Below are 19,220 nucleotides of genomic sequence, written 5' to 3'. Positions count from 1 at the left end.
CAAGGTATCAGTAGCAAGGAGTTAAAACGCTGCACTGCAGCATCAAAATTTATAGTTTAGTTTATTCCTGCGCGATCAGTCAGTCGATACACAACCTCGCATTCGTTTTCTCTAACTGTTTTTTTCGATTTGGCTTTTACTGTAATTAATACTCAATATAGTTAAAGATGATACAAACCTAACATTGTGTAAATAAATATATTTTTCATCAAAAGCAGGCTAAATGTGTCTAATTTTCTTTGCATATCCATACACCCATACTTGTACTGCTAACAGTTTCTTTTCATTTTTTTTATCTGATAAGTAATGTAATACAATAATAATAAACTGTTCTTAAAAAATGGTGAAAGTGTAGTTCAGCCATCCTCCGAGAAGTTTGCTTCAAAAAAGACAGTGCTACCATCACAACGTAAGGCTCCAAATTCAAAAGTGTAAGTTACTTAAGAGCGGGAAGTAAAAAAATAATAATCAAATTGCTACGCTCACTCGCTCGCGTTCTAAAAGATAACCAAATCTTACGAAGTACCGAGAGTAGAGTAACCAACCATGTATGTGTGGAATTAGTAAAAAAAAAAAAATTTACAAATAACAATATTGCTTAAAAAATTAATTAATTTTAAAAAAGTTTGAATAACCCACCACTTTCAGCCATGATCTCCATAATTAAAAGTTGGTGGCACTGTCGTAATAAGTATCTCATGAAGCCAACTTCTCAAAGAGTGGGCTAAACTACACATGCGCTTTAACAATTATTAATAACTATTATTTTTTTATAAGATATCTATTATTCTTTTATTAGCAGATATGTTGCAGCAGTGGTCAGGTGAAAGGAGAAATAAATGTTCTGTTAATAATATAACTAACAACTTTTTAAAAAGCGCTCTCATGTATTCTTTAATGGATACACTGATCAGTTTTGTACTAATACACACACACACACACACACTTTTAATACAAATTAAATTACATATATTTACACAGGCTTCAGCTACGTGGACTACTGTACGTAACAAAGCAAAAGCGGCTTGAGACGTCTTTCTTGACAATATACATTACGTAATAGCTCTAAGAAGACCTATCGTTGCGAACGTCTGTACACGTCAACGATCGCAATGCTACTAACTGTACAGTGGAGGCCGTTTAATTCGTTGAGCGGGAAGTATAAAATTGACTAATGAAGGAGGTTATGTGATCGAATCAGCCAATGAGAATTAAATGTTTGAATTTCCCGCTCAACGAATTAAACGGCCTCCACTGTACAATAGCTTACGCATGAAAACTGTATCTACGCTTAGTTTATGCCAACCTATTGTACACAGACATATACATACAATATATAGTTGATTTATTGCTCACATATATAAACAACAATTTTAAAAGTTAAGGAGGTTTGGGAGATAAGTTCAAAATGGAGAAACGTGCCAAAAAAAGTGTATGTTATATTTGAGCATTTTAGGAGTGCACATAAACTTTTCCAGATTTTACACCAGGGGAAATATTAAAAAAAAAATTATTAAATATTGACAGTTTAACATGGTCTTTTATGAGAGAGCATGGTTAGGTTTGCCTTTAAATTGAAATTAAGGTATATTCTAAATGTGTTGGAATAAAAAAAACGTTTTCATAGATAACTTGGTACAGAAGGAAGATGCTTGACAAAAAAAATCAAGCCTTGCCAGGCATTTTACGAAAATATAAGCAGTTACAGTCGCACAGTTTCCAGTTTGTAGAGTGCAAGACGAGGTGCGCGGTAAAGGGGGCCCAGATGCGTGGGCGGGGGGGACTCCCCGTTTCTCGCCTCTCTGAATGATACTCCTAAACGTTCTTAAGAATCGAATAATAATAATTAACAATAAAAATTCTTTTCATTCACTTTTCTTCTTTATGTTTTTTTAAAATGACATTGATAATGAAAAAAAAATAATGACTGATGATGAAAAGTAATATTTCTTAAGAAATTCTAATACTTGTCTCAAATCTGAACTTTGATAACTCTTCTAATGAGGTATTGTTTTTAGTTAATTAAAAAATTTTTGTTTAATAATAAGCAAAAAATTAATGTTTCATAAAAATTAATCAAAAGGTAACCAGTAAGGTATAGAAACTCCTGATTATATACTACATCATACGTCTTAACAGAAGTAAACAAATGGTGATTAAATAATTCTTTACTATTTAAAAACGTAAGAAATGTGTTTGAGGAATACAATAAAATTTTGAAGTTTAATTATACGTGCATATTATTTCATTTCACATACATAAACAGTACAAAAGAGATGCTTTTTCTTAAAATCTACATTTTCTCTTGGAAACATTATAATAACAGAATGTGCATAATTTTTCTGCTTTGAGACTAAATACTAGCACTCAAAATCTTTATACTTTCTGATACTCAAGCTCTTAGCTATAACAAACATAGGCTCTGAGGTTCTGTTAAACAGAAGTCTTCTTACAACATGAATCAATATTTGGATCATGTTAAAATTCAATTCAAAGTTTCTTTATTTTTATGCTGGTTTCTGATTATGTAACTAAATTTAAGTATTCATCGTTAATACTAACATAACATATTTAATGATGAATAGTGTAGAAAATTTTTACTTAATCATGTTTTTGAAATCCACAGTTATTATACAGCATAATTTATCTTCACACATTAATACTTAAATTTTAATAAAAATGACAAACCTAAGCTATGAATTTGTGGTGGTCCCATATATATTCTGTAACAAATAATAAATGAATCAGGTCCTTGACTTCGACTCAATTTATAACTGGGCGTAACTCTTGACACAGATAATAAGGATTTTAAAAGCATTCCCATTCTGTTGTACACAGTATAAGTAATCTTAATTGTGGGATCACTTTGTTCAAACAAAATTCCAAGACTCCATGTCTCCAGCACCATGACCTCATTTTCCATTGTTCTTAACGAAATTTCAATGCAAAAGGGATTTATAGAGCTGATTAATTCTTTACAAAGAACTTGCCTTGCTTCTGTCAGGACATCTAATGAATCTTGAATTGAAAGATTGAACTAAACATACAAAAACATTTATCATTACACTATTATTACAACTGAATATTTTGAAATCATAGTTGTTACTACCCAATCTACTCCTGAGGAATGAGGCTTGCATTTTGTATTAATTTTAGTACCAGATCTTGATTGAACTATAATTTGAGCAGCTTTAAGCGCTAAAAACTTGGTAAACTTTTCTAAATCTCGCTTTTCTTGCATTTTCATGTAAATCACATTATAAAAAACTAAATCAATTTCTTATATAGGTTCTCACATATTGTACAAAATGAGCTGCTTAAAGTAATTTATTATCCAACTACCTCATTGTCAAACAGCAAAAACATTTTCAATAAAAAAAATTACAGTGTTCTTCGTTAACAATACAAAATCGGTATTTGTACGATTCATACACCACCTATGTCATACACACACGCTTAAGCGACTATGTTAAGTCTATCGCGCTGCAGGATAGCCCTATTACGCGGCGCAATAGACTTAACACAGCCGCTTGTGGGAAAATTCCTATCCTGCTCGCTCTATTGCGCTCAATGTGACTGCAGCCTTAAGGTCTACGCACTCAAATTGACATGATGCGCACAGTGCGAAGTGCACAAGAATAACATTGGTTGGTATATATATATATCTATAAAAACGTAAAGCACACCACGCTGTGCATCGTGTATATAGGTATACCAAGCAATGTTATTCTTGTGCATTGTGCACTGTGCACCATATGTCAATTTAAGTGCGTAGGCCGTTAATAGGTTCGATCCTTCGGCAGAGAATATAGAATATATACTCTTCTTGCATAGAGGGCCAGATGGCCAGATCACGGTGTAAGATAAGACAGGTGGTACGAAGTACCAAACCTCCAACCAGCGTTGGGTTAGGTGGATTCAATATCGTAACTTTTTCCCTAGATCGTATATATAGCTATACGATCTAGGGAGAACGTTCCGTCGAGCTTACAGCACAGCAGTAAAGGGGCATTGCCAAAGACACGCGGAAATTCAAAATTGTAATATTAATAACACAAGTGCCTATCACCCAATGACCCAGGGTGCTAACTGGCCAATCTGTTAAATAAATAATTTTTAATAACACAAGCGCCTATCACCCAATGACCCAAGGCTCTAACTGGCCACTCTTTTAAATTAATAATTATTAAAATAACACAAGCGCCTATCACCTAATAACCCGAGGCGCTTACTGGCCACTTTTTTAAATAATTAATTATTGAAATAACACAAGCGCCGATCACCCAATGACCTGGGGCGCTAACTGGCCACTCTGTTAAATAAATAATTATTCATAACACAAGCGCCTATCACCCAATGACCCGGGGCGCTTACTGGTCACTGTTAAATAAACAAACATTAATAACACAAGCGCCTATTACCTCATGACCCAGGGCGCTTACTGGCTACTATTAAATAATAAATTATCAAGGAATTACAAGAGCGCCATTTAAAAAGATCTTTGTCGTACTAGATTGGCAATCAAAATTGTGATATGTTTACATATGTTATCGATTAATTTTTTATTATTTAATAGTGTTGCAAATAAGTGTCCTGGATCATCAGGAAAAAGGTGATTGACATATTTATTAATAACTATTTATTTACTAGATTTGCAATTGGCGCCCCAGGTTATACGGTGATAGGTGCTTATGTTATTAATAAGTATTTATTTAACAGTGTGGCCAGTAAGTGCCCTGGGTCATTGGGTGATAGGCGCTTATGTTATTAATAATTATTTATTTAGAAGAGTGGCCAGTAAGTGCCCTGGGTCATTGGGTGATAGGCGCTTGTGTTATTAATAATTATTTATTTAACAGAGTGGCTAGTTAGCGCCCCGGGTCATTGGGTGATAGGCGCTTGTGTTATTAATAATCATTTATTTAACAGAGTGGCCAGTTAGCGCCCCGGGTCATTGGGTGATAGGCGCTTGTGTTATTAATAATTATTTATTTAAAAGAGTGGCCAGTAAGCGCCTTGGGTCATTGGGTGATAGGCGCTTGTGTTATTAAAAATTTTTTATTTAACAGATTGGCCAGTTAGCACCCCAGGTCATTAGGTGATAGGCGCTTGTGTTATTTATTAATAATTATTTATTTAACTGAGTTGCTAGTTAGCACCCTGGGTCATTGGGTGATAGGCACTTCTGTTATTAATATTACAATTTTAAATTTCCGCGTGTCTTTGGCAATGCCCTTTCACTGCTGTGCTGTTTGCTCGACGGAACATTCTCCCTAGATCGTATAGCTATATATACGATCTAGGGAAAAAGTTCCGATATTGAATCCGCCTAACCCAACCGACCCAACGCTGGTTAGCAATCTCTCTACTCATCTCTGGCAAGGGGGAAGCACGAAGCAGCGATGAGTGAAGACTTGGCTTCGCCGCAAATGGGTCACCAATGTGTGAGTGTTCATATACACACATAAGGTAGTGTGCATGTGCACTCTGCAGTGTCTAACACTCTGACTGTCTGCTGCCGTGCTGCTGTGCATGCTGCCGCGGTTACGGCAGGGTACGTGTATATTTGTAAAGTATTTGTGCTAAAGATGTAGGTATTTGATTTTTATTTGTTATACAATGTAATAAAAATGAGTTAATAATTAACAACGATGTGCTTACGAAGATTCAAATAATCGCTAATGAAAAAATATATTTACCTACCTTTCTCCCCATGTCGTCTATCACTTCGAAATCATTTAGAAAAAATCTTAGTCAAAATAAAGTTGATTTTAACGTAATTGTTGATTTTATGGAAGATGACGCTAGTTTAAGATCGTTTTTATTAAATGAACAAAATCCTTTTATCAAAAGAAAAGCTAATGTAAATAAAATTCTTGAATTTTTATATTACTTGCAAAGTCTCATTGAAAGTGATATGTTAAATAATTAGGACATACTATAGTCTCTGGGATTACTACAAGTATGTGATTTTTTTATCTTGTGTAAAAAAATTGTATTGCATAAAAATTACAAATTAAAAATTTTATTAAGAAAAACAAATATGTGTTATTATAATGACTTGTTTTGATATTGGTACGGGTGGAACCTATGTACATACACTCACACACATATGTAAGCTTATGTTTTATACAGAAATACATAAATATCTACCATAACAATTAAATGTATACTGTTTTACGTTCTGGAACATTTTGAATTTTCCGCTTCTCCCGACGTTGCCGTTGCGTTTTTGTCGAACTATTATGAAATTTTTATATTCATAAACTAATCAGACGGTGTCAAGAAAGTGAGCTTTGAGCAATCAAAGTTCCCGTCTTGCTCACACATGCGCCGCCTTATGGATACATCGGGCACTACAGTCACTTGAGCTCTTCGTGGTCGTCTGGCGACACTTACTACTTCTCCGGCAGCCGACCGATACACTCTCTCTCTTCTTGATCGCCACTTTACCGCTGTTAAATTACTTTTACTGTATCAGCCTAAAGCTGACCTTGCTGTAATACGTTTTTTTATAATACATTGTGAGATTAAATCTTTTGTGCCTTTTCCTTCGCGAGTGCCTACCGTTATCTCCGAGCCACCTACTCTGACAGACGGTCGTCGCAAAAATTTGTGTACGTATGGTTATTAACATAACTTATCTGTGACATAAAAAAATTGGAGACATTCATCACGCCAATTTTTTTTAAACTGAGTTTTTATAAGTTTCCCCATAAGCGGCTGTGTTAAAATGACTGAACTTTAAAATTTAATACCTCGGAAACGAAACAGACGAACCTCTTGAAATTTTAACAGCTTCACTATAACAATAATAAAAACGTCTGGTTAAAATTTTCAAAAAATTTCTATCTTTACCGAACGTCCTTCAAGGGAGCCTTAGGCCTTAGAGAATATAATATACATGGAGGAAGCATTGTATGCTCCGACCGCGAGACGAGATGAGAGAGACAAAATACAAGTAGCAGTACAGCCTTTCTCTCTCTTACACGCCTCTGATTGGTTGGCCCCTTTCCATGTATGTAGGTGTAGTCGTGTCCACGAGTGGCGGTCGTGGGGGAACAGAGCAGATATATAGCCAATACCCTACCTCTCCAAATCTCCGCAGCAGACGCACCGACTCACCAATTTTAAAATAGTCGCTGTTTATTAATGAAACAACTTTTAAAATATTGTCAACAAATAAAATAAAAGTAGTAAAGGATCATATTACTTGAAAACTCACTAAATAATGTGCAAATACATGTGTGTATAAGTAAATAATTAAAGTAATTGATATATACAATACGTGAACCAGGACTTTTAAATAAACGTTAAACATCAAGTGTTTTAAGAAAAATGTTTTAATTATTAAACGATATAAAAATGCTTTCAATTTTGACAACAGAATGTTTTAATCCATTTCTTAACATTGACGAAGTGGTAACTCTGCGGATTGTGTTTATCTCGTCTCGCGGTCGGAGCATAAAATGCTTCCTCTATGTATATATTCTCTCTAAAGGCCTACGCAGTCAAATTGACATAAGGTGCTCAGTCCACAGTGCACAAGAATAACATGAGTTGGTATATCTATATCTGTAAAAACGTAAAGCACAACGCGTTGTGCATTGTGTATATAGGTATATCAACCAATAATATTCTTGTGCACTGTGCACTTTATGTCAATTTGACTGCGTAGGCCTTAAGAAGAGAGCTCACTATAGGTAGTAGTAAAATATGTTTGTTGGCTTCAAATATAAATTAGACAGGCTTAGCAGCGTTGGGTTAGGCGGATTCAATATCGGAACTTTTTCCCTAGATCGTATATATAGCTATACGATCTAGAGAGAATGTTCCGTCGAGCAGACAGCACAGCAGTGAAGGGGCATTGCCAAAGACAGGCGGAAATTCAAAATTGTAATATTAATAACACAAGCGCCTATCACCTTATGACCCGGGGCGCTTACTGGCTACTATTGAATAATAAATTATCAAGGAATTACTAGAGCGCCATTTAAAACGATCTTTGTCGTACTAGATAGGCAATCAAAATTGTGATATGTTTACATATGTTATCGATCAAGTTTTTATTATTTAATAGTGTTACAAATAAGTGTCCTGGATCATCAGGAAAAAGGTGCTTGACATATTTATTAATAATTATTTATTTACTAGATTTGCAATTAGCGCCCCAGGTTATACGGTGATAAGTGCTTGTGTTATTTAAAATTATTTGTTTAACAGAGTGGCCAGTAAGCGCCCTGGCTCATTGGGTGATAGGCGCTCATGTTATTAATAATTATTAATTTAAAAGAGTGGCCAGTTAGCGCCCCGGGTCATTGGGTGATAGGCGCTTGTGTTAATAATATTACAATTTTGAATTTCCGCGTGTCTTCGGCAATGCTCCTTCACTGCTGTGCTGTCTGCTCGACGGAACATTCTCCCTAGATCTTATAGCTATATATACGATCTAGGGAAAAAGTTTCGATATTGAATCCGCCTAACCCAACGCTGCCTCCAACGAGGTGCAGTTTTGTAGCAGTACCGATCCTACTCATCAGATGGCGTAAGAGTAAGAAAGGCAAAATATATAGACATAAAAACTATATGATATAATCGTAACTATTTATTTACAAATTTTACAATCTACTACTAATACGTAGAATAATATACAATGGAGGCAATAAATTAATGAACTAAAATTTACGTTGAAACCAATTTCGATAGTTTTTTTTCTCTCTACTTTCTTTTAAAACATTCTCACTTTGTATGTTAACGTACTGTCTCATTCTCATGCTAGTGTAATAATAGATAGATTTACATATTGCATTCTCTTTACGTAGTTTACAGGGAAACTGAAACTTATGGTTGCGCAAAAATTTTCAACAACATATTCGTAAACATTGACAAGCTGATTATTTATGACTTCCCTAAGATATTTTTCTATTTTATCAAAGAGTTTGTAAAAAAGAATATTTGTATGGATAAGTCCTCCCCTATTTTCTAAGTTAATTAATAATACTTCCGGTCTAACAGAGTTTCCGGTATTACTATTTAAAGTAATGTGACATGTGGTGCATTTTTCAAATTTTTTTCGTAATTTTCGACAAATAAAGCCAGTGACGTGATAAGTAATACAACTTATCGTGAACAATATTGTGAGAGATGTTAAGTAGAGTTGGTATTTACACTTTGGTGCACCTTTTACGTTACAAGTGTTTTTTCGTCTGCTACTGCCTTTTCGACACCGATCCTCCTAGTACTCAACTTTGGTACTGCTACAAAACTGCAACAGACTACAGACCGCACAAAGCATAAATTCCTTCTGTCTTATCTTACACCGTGCCACCGTGGGCGAGGTGCAGAGGCATAAAAATGCAGCTTAATGCGTAATGCGTCGGTTCCATAGATATATTAGAATAGAGTGTGCAAGATATACTGCTGCCAGTAAGTTAGCCCGTCAGACGGTGCGAGAGAGACAGATGCGAGAATCTCTCTCCGTCTCTCTCTAGCCGACCGCTGTGATTAGCTCTACTCCCTCTCCAAGCGCTGAATGGCTGGAACACAGAAAGAGACGGAGGAAATTCTCGCATCTGTCTCTCTCGCACCGTCTGACGCAGTTTTCAGGCATTAGCGCACTCTATTCTAATATCTCTATGAACAAAACAGAACTTTTAAAAGTTTTACAACTTTCAAAACTTCTAATTCTAAAAAGCAACTTTTATTAACAACCCTGATGTCGGATCAAATACCGGAACCGAGAGGCCCAAAACAGCAAATGACTCACGAAGTATTCTGCAAGGAGTAGTGTTGACTGTCCAATCAATATTGAGATCACCCAAAAGTAATGAGCAATCGAAAGCAGTCGAACAATTCATGACAGCATCCTCAACGTCCGACCAATAGCCACACTTAGGTAGATTATACACAATAGTGCAGAGAAACTTGAGTTGCAGTATAGATAATTCGAGTAATAAAAACTCAAGTCGGAGAGTGTAGGCATCAGTACGAGCCGAACGAGAAACATCACGAAATTTGATAGAATCATGAATGTAAGCTGCAACGATACCACCACCCCTACAGAGCCTATCATGACGAACGAGGGTATAACCCGGAATATCAAATTGGCCAAAATGTTTAGTCGGCTTAAGCCACGATTCACTGATAGCAAGAACATGCAAACCATTGTCAAGAATGATCGATCTAATTTCCTGAAAATGCGGTTCAATAGATTGCGCGTTACAATGTGCCACTTTTAGTAAATTGGAATTACGTGACATAGTTTGTCGAAGAAATTTTACGATCGATCAATCTCAACAACAGCGGGCAGGCTGCCCTGTCCGAAGCAGCATGAGCGACAGATTTCAGCTTTGAATTAACACAATTTATGCAACGGTATTTCTGTTTATCAGTGACCGTGCACTCACGACCAGGATGCTTCCCCCTCCAACGCTTACAAGATAACCGATTCGTGCAACTTACGGCAATGTGCCCCAATCCCCAACATTTAAAGCATTGAGGAATCGATACGTGATCCTGAATACGACAGCGGCTCCACCTCATCGTCACACGACCAAGTTCAAGTAGACGATCACGACTGACAGGAGTGACCTCCACAACGCAAGATCTATGCTTTTTGGTACCCCTGGGGGCCTGGGGTAGAGAAAAATTGCTTTAACAGCAGCATCAGATTTACCCTGCAAGTTCTGCTCACGAACACATTTTACAATTTTGTCTTTTTCGAGCCCTACGGGAATATCGTGAATAATAAGACGAGGCGCAAGCTTAACATTTGGCTTTAACTCAAAACCTGCTTCAACGAGCGCAGGGCATTTTTTAATAAAAGAAGACTTCATCGCAGAACCCTCAAGAATAACAGTACCCACAGGGCCCGAATAGACACGCTCATTGAGACCGAGTTGAACCGGATTAACAACACCCTTTACTGCCTCTCTAGCATCTTTAGGACGCTTAAACCTGTCCTTCGCATCATCCGTCGGACGAACTACAATACGCTGTCTTGGTAAAATTTTGATTGGCTTAGTACGCGGTAGTAATACGCTGTTAAATGGTATATTAGATGGACCAAGTACAATACCACGCGATACTGCACTCGCATAAGTGTGGGCAGGTAATACATTGGTAATGCTACCCCTATCAAAAACTTCAAAGCTGAATCAATGCAGAATCAACATTGATTTTAGCGTTTAATTAACGCTGAACCAACGTTGAATCACCGTTGATTCAACGTTGATTCCATGAATGACGAAACACTGAAATCAGTCGTCATTTATATTGTTGATTCAACACTGATTCAACGTTGAATCAGCGTTGATTCAGCGTCAATTAAAACGTTAAAATTGAATTTTAAAACATGACAAAGTAGTATAGTAACATTTGGGGCAGATATATTGACGTTTATGGAGGTACTGTCCGTATGGTAAAACCAAAACAGGGGAGTTTAGTTATTTGATGTTAAACTGTATTGAATACGCATTATATTTTTTTATAATTAAATTAACGTTTTAATTAACACTCATTTATTGCTGATTCAATGTTGAATCAGTGTTTATTCAACGTTGAATCATTGTTGAATTAACAATGTTCATTACGACTGATTTCAGTATTCCATTATTCATGGAATCAACGTTGATTTAACGTTGGTTCAGGGTTGACGTATCACTAAAATCAACGTTGATCCAGCATTGATTCAGCATTGAAGTTTTCGATTGGGTTATTGTTGAATCAGTGTTCATTCAACGTTGAATCATTGTTGAATTAACAATGTAAATTACGACTGATTTTAGTATTCCATTGTTCATGGAATCAATGTTGATTCAACGTTGGTTCAGCGTTGATGTATCACTAAAATCAACGTTGATTCAGCATTGATTCAGCATTTAAGTTTTTGATAGGGTTATTGTTGAATCAGTGTTCATTCAACGTTGAATCATTGTTAAAACAACAATGTGCATTACGACTGATTTCAGTGTTCCATCATTCATGGAATCAACGTTGATTCAACGTTGGTTCAGCGTTGATGTATCACTAAAATCAACGTTGATTCAACGTTGGTTCAGCGTCGATGTATCACTAAAATCAACGTTGATTCAGCATTGATTTAGCATTAAAGTTTTTGATTGGGACATGACGGCTTCACAATCGCCTTCGCAGCACGGAAAACCGATCGGCATGCACGATTGAGAGCAGACTTACATGACGTTGAAGCGTCGTCTGCCGCAAGTCTCGAAATGTATGCATTAGATATCCGTGTAATAGCCTTGGAGAAGGCAACAGCAGCATCGAAAATTGCTTGTCTCCTGGGAGAAACCTTCTCATTACCATGAGCAGCAATTAAGGGGGCTCCAGCGAGCACTGGTACCAACCCGAAAACTATTCGGTTAGTTGGTATCACTTCTGTGAGTATATATCTATATATACGTGTATATATAAGCGAGCACCATCATCTATATATATGATGTGTCCGTACCTATGGTAAACAAACAGCAGCTTCTGTCACGTACAGAGCGTTTTATTTAGAATTAGTTTTTTTGTGTTATAAAAAATGAAAGAAATCACACATCACTGTAAGAGTCATCAAGACTTGCAGGATGCTGAAATGATTTTGCAACAGCAAAAAAGAAATAAAAAAGTAATTGATGATAACAAACAAAAATTAATTGTATTAAAATATATTATTAATGATAAGATAATTTATAAAATGGCCAAAGAATCGATATCAATAGAAGTATTAGTAGATGCATATAAAAAAGATCCTACAAATGGCATCACCTCATTATTATCTATGAGTGTAAATAATAAAGTAAGAGTTATTTCAAATAAAAAAATTATTGACGCAATTTTTGATAAAATAAAAAATAATTGCAGTTAAAATTTTTCAAAGTTCTATTTTATTTAAAAAAAAAAATATGTGTAAGTAATCCATAGGAGAACACGATTAAAAAAGAGTTACAAATGACATGAAACTTATGTAAGTACTTGCAGTGTAATTCTGAAATATTCAAAAGCGCGCGCCTTACAAACAACAAGATGGCATCCCGTCTTGACCCTGCTAATTCAATGACTTGATCAATACTTTACAAAATATCTCAAATATTTCCAGGGTTACCTATATTTTTTAAGGTACCATCTGAAAGCTGAGATGTTTTTCTATAAAACAGTTACAGTCCTGACATGTAACTCCTCAATTATTGTTAGAAAATACCGATGTTTTAACGTTGCTCTATGAGAGGCTATGTATAATGTACGAACTTTGAGAGCAAATATCTCAAAATTTTCCAGGGTTAGAGGGGTAAATCAGGACACCGTTGGAATCAGCGTGTTTTTACCTATCAATTAAGCTACCTGTGACCTCCTAACTCCTCCCGCTGGAGCCCCCTTAAGGTAGCACGGTATTTGTCAACATCTACTGTAACGTGGTAGCTGAAGCTATCACGTCACTATATACCTATATTTTTGGGCGAGTCATTGGCGGCTACCGAGTCCTATGATACATTATATATTTTACATATGTATCGTTTTACAACACATTCTTAATGTGTGTTCTCGGTGCCGCGGACTACGAGCCAGAGGAGAGAGAAGGACCAAAGACCAGAGAAGGGATTGAAAGTGTGTGTGGTATGATTGGGTGAGCATGTGTGCAAGGTAGAGAAGGAGAGAGAGGCGAGGGCTCGCGACACGTTAGAGAGGTGTGAGCACCGAGCGGCCGCGTCAATTCCCTAGTTTTGGAAACCTCCAAAAATTTACCGGTTTTTAGGCGTGTTGGAGATTTTTCGTATAGACGGGAGGGGCGCGCGCATCTGTCGAAGTGCACTGCCATAACGAGTCGGTACCGCGAGAGCCATCAGAGAGAACAGAGTCAAGCAGCCACGTGAGAGAGAGAAAATAGAATAGTGACGAGTATCCGCGAGACAACAACGCGAGAATCTTTAGAGCAGAGTAGACAAAACGGAAGTATTGGTGAGAGATAGGGAAGTGATAGGGCAGAGGAAGAGATCGACGAGAGCGGGGTCAAGATCGGGTGTAACGAGAGAGCAACTGAGGCTAGAGAAAAGGAGAATTTGCGATAGACCATCGGGCAAGAACAACGGAGGTCGCCCGAGGCCGAGAGCACGGCCGAGCTGTCACGACGAGTGAGACGAGTTCCAGGTAGTCGTACCCTGCAAGGATAACCAGGAGGTAAGTGTGCTGTAAATAGTGCACCGGGTGGTATACGGGATAGTGTTGGGACGATCCGAGCGGGCGCGGGTGAGTGTGTGTAGGCGTAAAAAGGGGGTGTAGTGGTGGGTAGTGGTGGTGTCAGGGTGTAGGGCACTAGAGAAAGGTTGAGAGATAAGAGGTATGAGTGGGATTGTGTGCGAGCGTGTGCGTGTGAGGGAGAGATTTAGGTACGGGTCAACGCCAACCGGACAAAGGTTAAGGCCGGCGGAAGACGACCAGGAGTCGCTCAACCCAGGACATCTACCTCGAGGACATTGATGGAACTATATATATATATATTTTTATACAGAGAGAGAGAGAGAGAGAGAGAGAGAGTGAGAGGTGGGACTTGTACAGAGTAGAGAAGGGAGAATAAATAGCGCATGCGCTGTGAAAGTGAAACCAGGAAGTTATTGTTTTTTGTGTATTTGGTGCCTCAAAGTCCCCTTCTAGTTTCCTTTTCAGAAGTGTTCGGCGTTCCCGAGCCGAGCACCGGCGGCAGACCTCCCGGAGGAGAGGAATCCAGTGGAGAGGGACAAAAAGGAGTAAGTTAGCGAGTTTTGTGAGGGGATTCGGGACGGCGGTTTTTCCGGCCGAAAAATTCTTGTCACACTACCAAAAGCTTATTGACATCATCACTCGTTAGCGCAAAGGGAATATCTTGTTAGTCACTCGCAGTAAACTCACAATCAGAGAAATCTCCCTCGCTAGTCTCGCTAGTGACAGACATACCTTAGCATAACACCATTACAGTAAATAAACACACCAACACTGATACGCTCAACACAGCCAAGTCAAGGAGTGTTAACAAGCAGCAGCAGGCAAAACAGTGAGCACCAAACCGATGACAGCAATAGTAAAAGCAACAGTTACCGGATGGCGCCACCAGCAAGTGAAGCTGATCTTCAAGGAGATGATGTAGCGTCCAGGACTCAAGGCCACCAATAGAATCACGAAAGGACGTAATCACACTCACCCAGCCGCACCGCAGCCTCAGCCACCCCACCAGAGCTCCAGCAGTACACCAGGTCACCCAGAAAGCACACCAACAGCAGATAGCAGATTGAGGTTAAGGCACCACAACACGGCAAAAAAAAAAACTTCCTCAAGCACCAGGAGACCTTAGACACCAATAGCGAGATAAAGGCCAACCCTGGATCCAAGGAGGGATGAACCTGACAAAAGAAAACTCCAGCGGAGGTATAAGTAAAATGCCAGGTAGAGAAAATGCAAGAGCTCTAAAACACACGTCTTAGCAGATACACACCTCAATATACAAAAAAAAAGACGAGGAGGAGTAAGTAAGCGAGTTTTTGTGGGGGAATTCGGGACGGCTGTTTTCCTGGCCGGAAAATTCTTGTCACAATATGTATAATTGAAAAAAACAAATAAAATGTAAATTTGTTCACTAATGCATTTTTCTCTATTCTGTTTTATCTTGTGTCGTTCGTTCCTCGTGATAATCAATATATGATGTCAACAACACCCCAATCGAAAAAATGCTGGGAAACGACAGAGAACTTCTTCCAAGCTAAACCACTGCGCACCGTGAAAAAACTAAAGACGGAAATAATAGCACTCCTTTGCTGTTGGTCACTGATTGAGGACCACTGCTTGGTTTAATTAATTAGGCAACTAGGAATAATTTGTGTCCTTCATCTGAACTCATTAAATAAATTGATGAGAAGACGGAACTATTAATCAAATGGAAAACTTACTACTTTCTCGATTGCGCAGCGTCACAGAGTGATGCTTGTAGGTCTATTTATGACTTCCCAATGGCAGGCTTAAACCCAAACGCAATTAAAAATCCCCCTTCAGATTTCTCTCCAGCGAGGCCTTGAATCGTCCTTCTCGAGTCAACTTTTTTAGACTGCCCTCTCGAGGCCCTTTTCAACCTCTTTTAAGTAAGCCCCTACTTTTGTTCAACCGCTAATCGCCGCGCCGTAGCTAATGCGCGTCCATTACCAAACCAAGTTTTCATGCATTTCTCAAACTATTTCGTCCCCCGACGCTCTTGTGTACATATACATCCACACACCCACACCCACACCCACCCACCCACACACACACACACACACACAAGGAACCTCCCATACGTTTACTCTCATGAGTGGCCAGAAAGCGCTCCGTGTCATCGGGTGAAAGGCACTTGGATTAATTATGAACAATCTATTATTTAATAGAGTGGTCAGTAAACACCTCAAGTCATCAGGTGATAAGCACTTGTGTTATTAATTAACAATCTATCATTTAATAGGGTAGCCATTTAGCGCTTCAGGTCATTAAATGATAGGTGCGTGTGTTATTAATCAACATTTTATTAAATAATGTTAACTTTAATAGTTAATAAAGTGGCCAGTAAGCACCCCGAGTCACTTGGTAATAGGCGCTTGAGTTATTGATATATTATTTTATTAATTAATAAAGTGGCTAGTAAGCACCCTAGGTTACCCGGTAATAGATGCTTGTATTAATGATTTGAGGTTTAAAATTTTCGCGCTTTATAACTTACTGCAATCGGGAACACTGGTGGGGAGTGGGGCCCACCGGTATAATGTATATACACATAGAGATGTTAAATACAGCGATGGGATATAGTTCCGACCGGATTTGAGGAATTCTCTAGGACCTAACCTCTCTGACGTGAAAGATCACTAGATCAAAAAAAAAATAGTACCGAAGGTGACGCGCGAGATTCAAATAAGGTCCAATAACACAAGCATCCATCACCTGATGACTCTGTGTGCTTACTGGCTACTCTGTTAAATAAATAATTATTAATAACACAAGCGCCTATCACCTAATGACGCGTGGCACTTACTGGCCATTATTTTAAATAAATGATTATTAGTAACACAAGTACCTATCACCCAATGACCCGGGGCGCTTACTGGCCTCTCTGTTAAATAAATAATTATTAAAATAACACAAGCGCCTACTACCTCATGACACAAGGCGCTTACTAGCCACTCTGTTAAATAAATAATTATTAATAAATAATACAAGCGCCTATCACTCAGTGACTTGGAGCGCTTACTGGCCGCTTTATTAAATAAATAATCATTAATAACACAAGCACCTATCGCCTAATGACCCAGGGCAATGACTAGCCACTCTGTTAAATTAATAATCATTAATAACACAAGCAACTATCACCGTATAACCTGGGGCACTAATTGCAAATTTTCCTGATGATCCAGGACACTTATGTGCGACACTATTAAATAATAAAAAGTTGATCGATAACATATGTAGTCATATCACAATTTTGATTGCTTATCTAGTACAAGAAAGATCTTTTTAATTGGCGCTTATTTTTAAACTAAATGATACAATAGAAAACGCACACTCAAATTGCTCACACAGCTACCGCACGCAAAACAAACTGAACGGATAAAATTTAATAGGCGCGTCGGCCTTTAATAAAATAAATCGGCCGCAAGACCTGTCATCGACCACAATGGGTCTGGAAACAAAAAATGAGGTGATCTTCCGAGATACAATCCTCGTAAGAATCGTTTACCGAAGTATCAAATACTCGGACACGTGCACGCGTCTTTTTTAAAATACAAAGAACGAAAATGCTCTTTTAAAAACAAAACAACGAGAAGTCTATCCTTCTGTTGAGCTGCGCAGACTGACGCACCTCTATGCGCTCATAGGGCACTTAGTATAGAGGGCGCCCAAAATTATTATTTTATTTTTTGTCCGCCATCTAGCATGAAGGCGCGATTTTTCAAACCAGCGCACTTTATCTAGAGGCATACAAGAATAAAGGCACGTTTGCCCGCGGCGGCTTTCTATGCGTGCATAAAGCACTAATAAAATTAAAATAATACTAATAAACAAAAATCGCCGTTACATTATTAAGAATTATTTATTTAACAGAGTGGCCCGTAAGCGCCCCAAGTCACTGAGTGATAGGCGCTTGTGTTATTCATACCTAGTATTTATTTAACAGAGTTGCCAGTAAGCGCCCCGGGTCATGAGGTGATAGGCACTTGTGTTATTAATAATCATTTATTGAACAGAGTAGCCAGTAAGCACACCGGGTCATTTGGTGAGGGATGCTTGTGTTATTGGACCTTATTTGAATCTCGCACGTCACCTTCGGTACTATGTTTTTTTTGATCAAGTGATGTCCCACGTCAGAGAGGCTGGCTCCTAGAGAATTCCTCAAATCCGGTCGGAACTACATCTCATCGCCGAGTAGGCAAGCCACCGATTCTTCTGTAAGCGGAAGCGTTAACACGATAAAAAGAGCAAATGTACAGACAGGGGCTGTACCACGGCTATCGATATCTCGCTTAACGCTTAAGTAAGCATTTTTGTCGAATGTCGATATTGTTATTGGATGTCGATAATCTCTACTCATGCGCAATATAGTTATTTTTGGTTATTTTATAGGGACTATCGAAAGAATGCTTACTTAAACGAGATATCGATTATCGAAAGAAATGCTGACTTGAGCGAGATATCGAACCCTTTTAATCGAGGCATTTGATACATTCTACTTGTTTTCGATCCCTCAACCCTCAACCCTCAACCTCAAGAGATCGTTCACATTGCTTGAAAATTATTTCAGTGGAGTAGTAAAAACAGGATTGAAAATTACTAGATGTGAAAATGTGATAGCCAAGATAGAGCAATGTGGTCGATTTCATGATCCAGCCGTCAATTAGACCAACGGATAGAAAGTATGAAATCTTCAAAAAAATTTACTCCATAAAAGCCATTTGCGGCCAGATTTAAATTTCTCTACTACTCTAAAATCGACCATGCGTCCATTGTTTTAAAGGTTAATTTTTTAGAAAAAAAAATTTTTTTATGCTGCTAATGTCATTTTATTGATGAACCATTTATATGTCATCGGGTAGTTAAAGTTGCGGCTTGTTTCTGAAAATGACTATGTGGCATTTCTATGGTTGCCGCATAATTACACCAGAATAAAATACGACTTTAGTATGTGATTAAATTATTACATAATTAGGTATCATTATGTTGGTAAGCGTTGCAGT

General features: G+C 37.9%; 1 protein-coding gene across 1 annotated transcript in view; it reads right to left on the bottom strand.

The window, feature by feature from the left end:
- The window catches only part of Atg13 (Autophagy-related 13), a 184,002-nt gene extending 180,432 nt beyond the window's left edge, over positions 1 to 3,570 (bottom strand). The window contains exons 1-2 of the mRNA XM_089594979.1: positions 3,110 to 3,570; positions 2,689 to 3,037 (exon numbers count right to left, since the gene is read on the bottom strand). Coding sequence (XP_089451105.1) covers positions 2,689 to 3,037; positions 3,110 to 3,247 — 487 coding nt within the window. The 5' untranslated portion in view covers positions 3,248 to 3,570. The remainder of the gene's footprint in view (positions 1 to 2,688; positions 3,038 to 3,109) is intronic.
- Positions 3,571 to 19,220: the final 15,650 nt, after the last annotated feature.

The sequence above is a fragment of the Copidosoma floridanum genome, unplaced genomic scaffold (genome assembly GCF_036245765.1).
Source record: "Copidosoma floridanum isolate Cflo_tuat_1 unplaced genomic scaffold, Cflo_Japanese_pri ptg000022l, whole genome shotgun sequence".
Taxonomy (NCBI): domain Eukaryota; kingdom Metazoa; phylum Arthropoda; class Insecta; order Hymenoptera; family Encyrtidae; genus Copidosoma; species Copidosoma floridanum.
The sequence above is the reverse complement of the archived record's forward strand: the minus strand, read 5'-3'. Positions and strand labels throughout refer to the sequence as shown.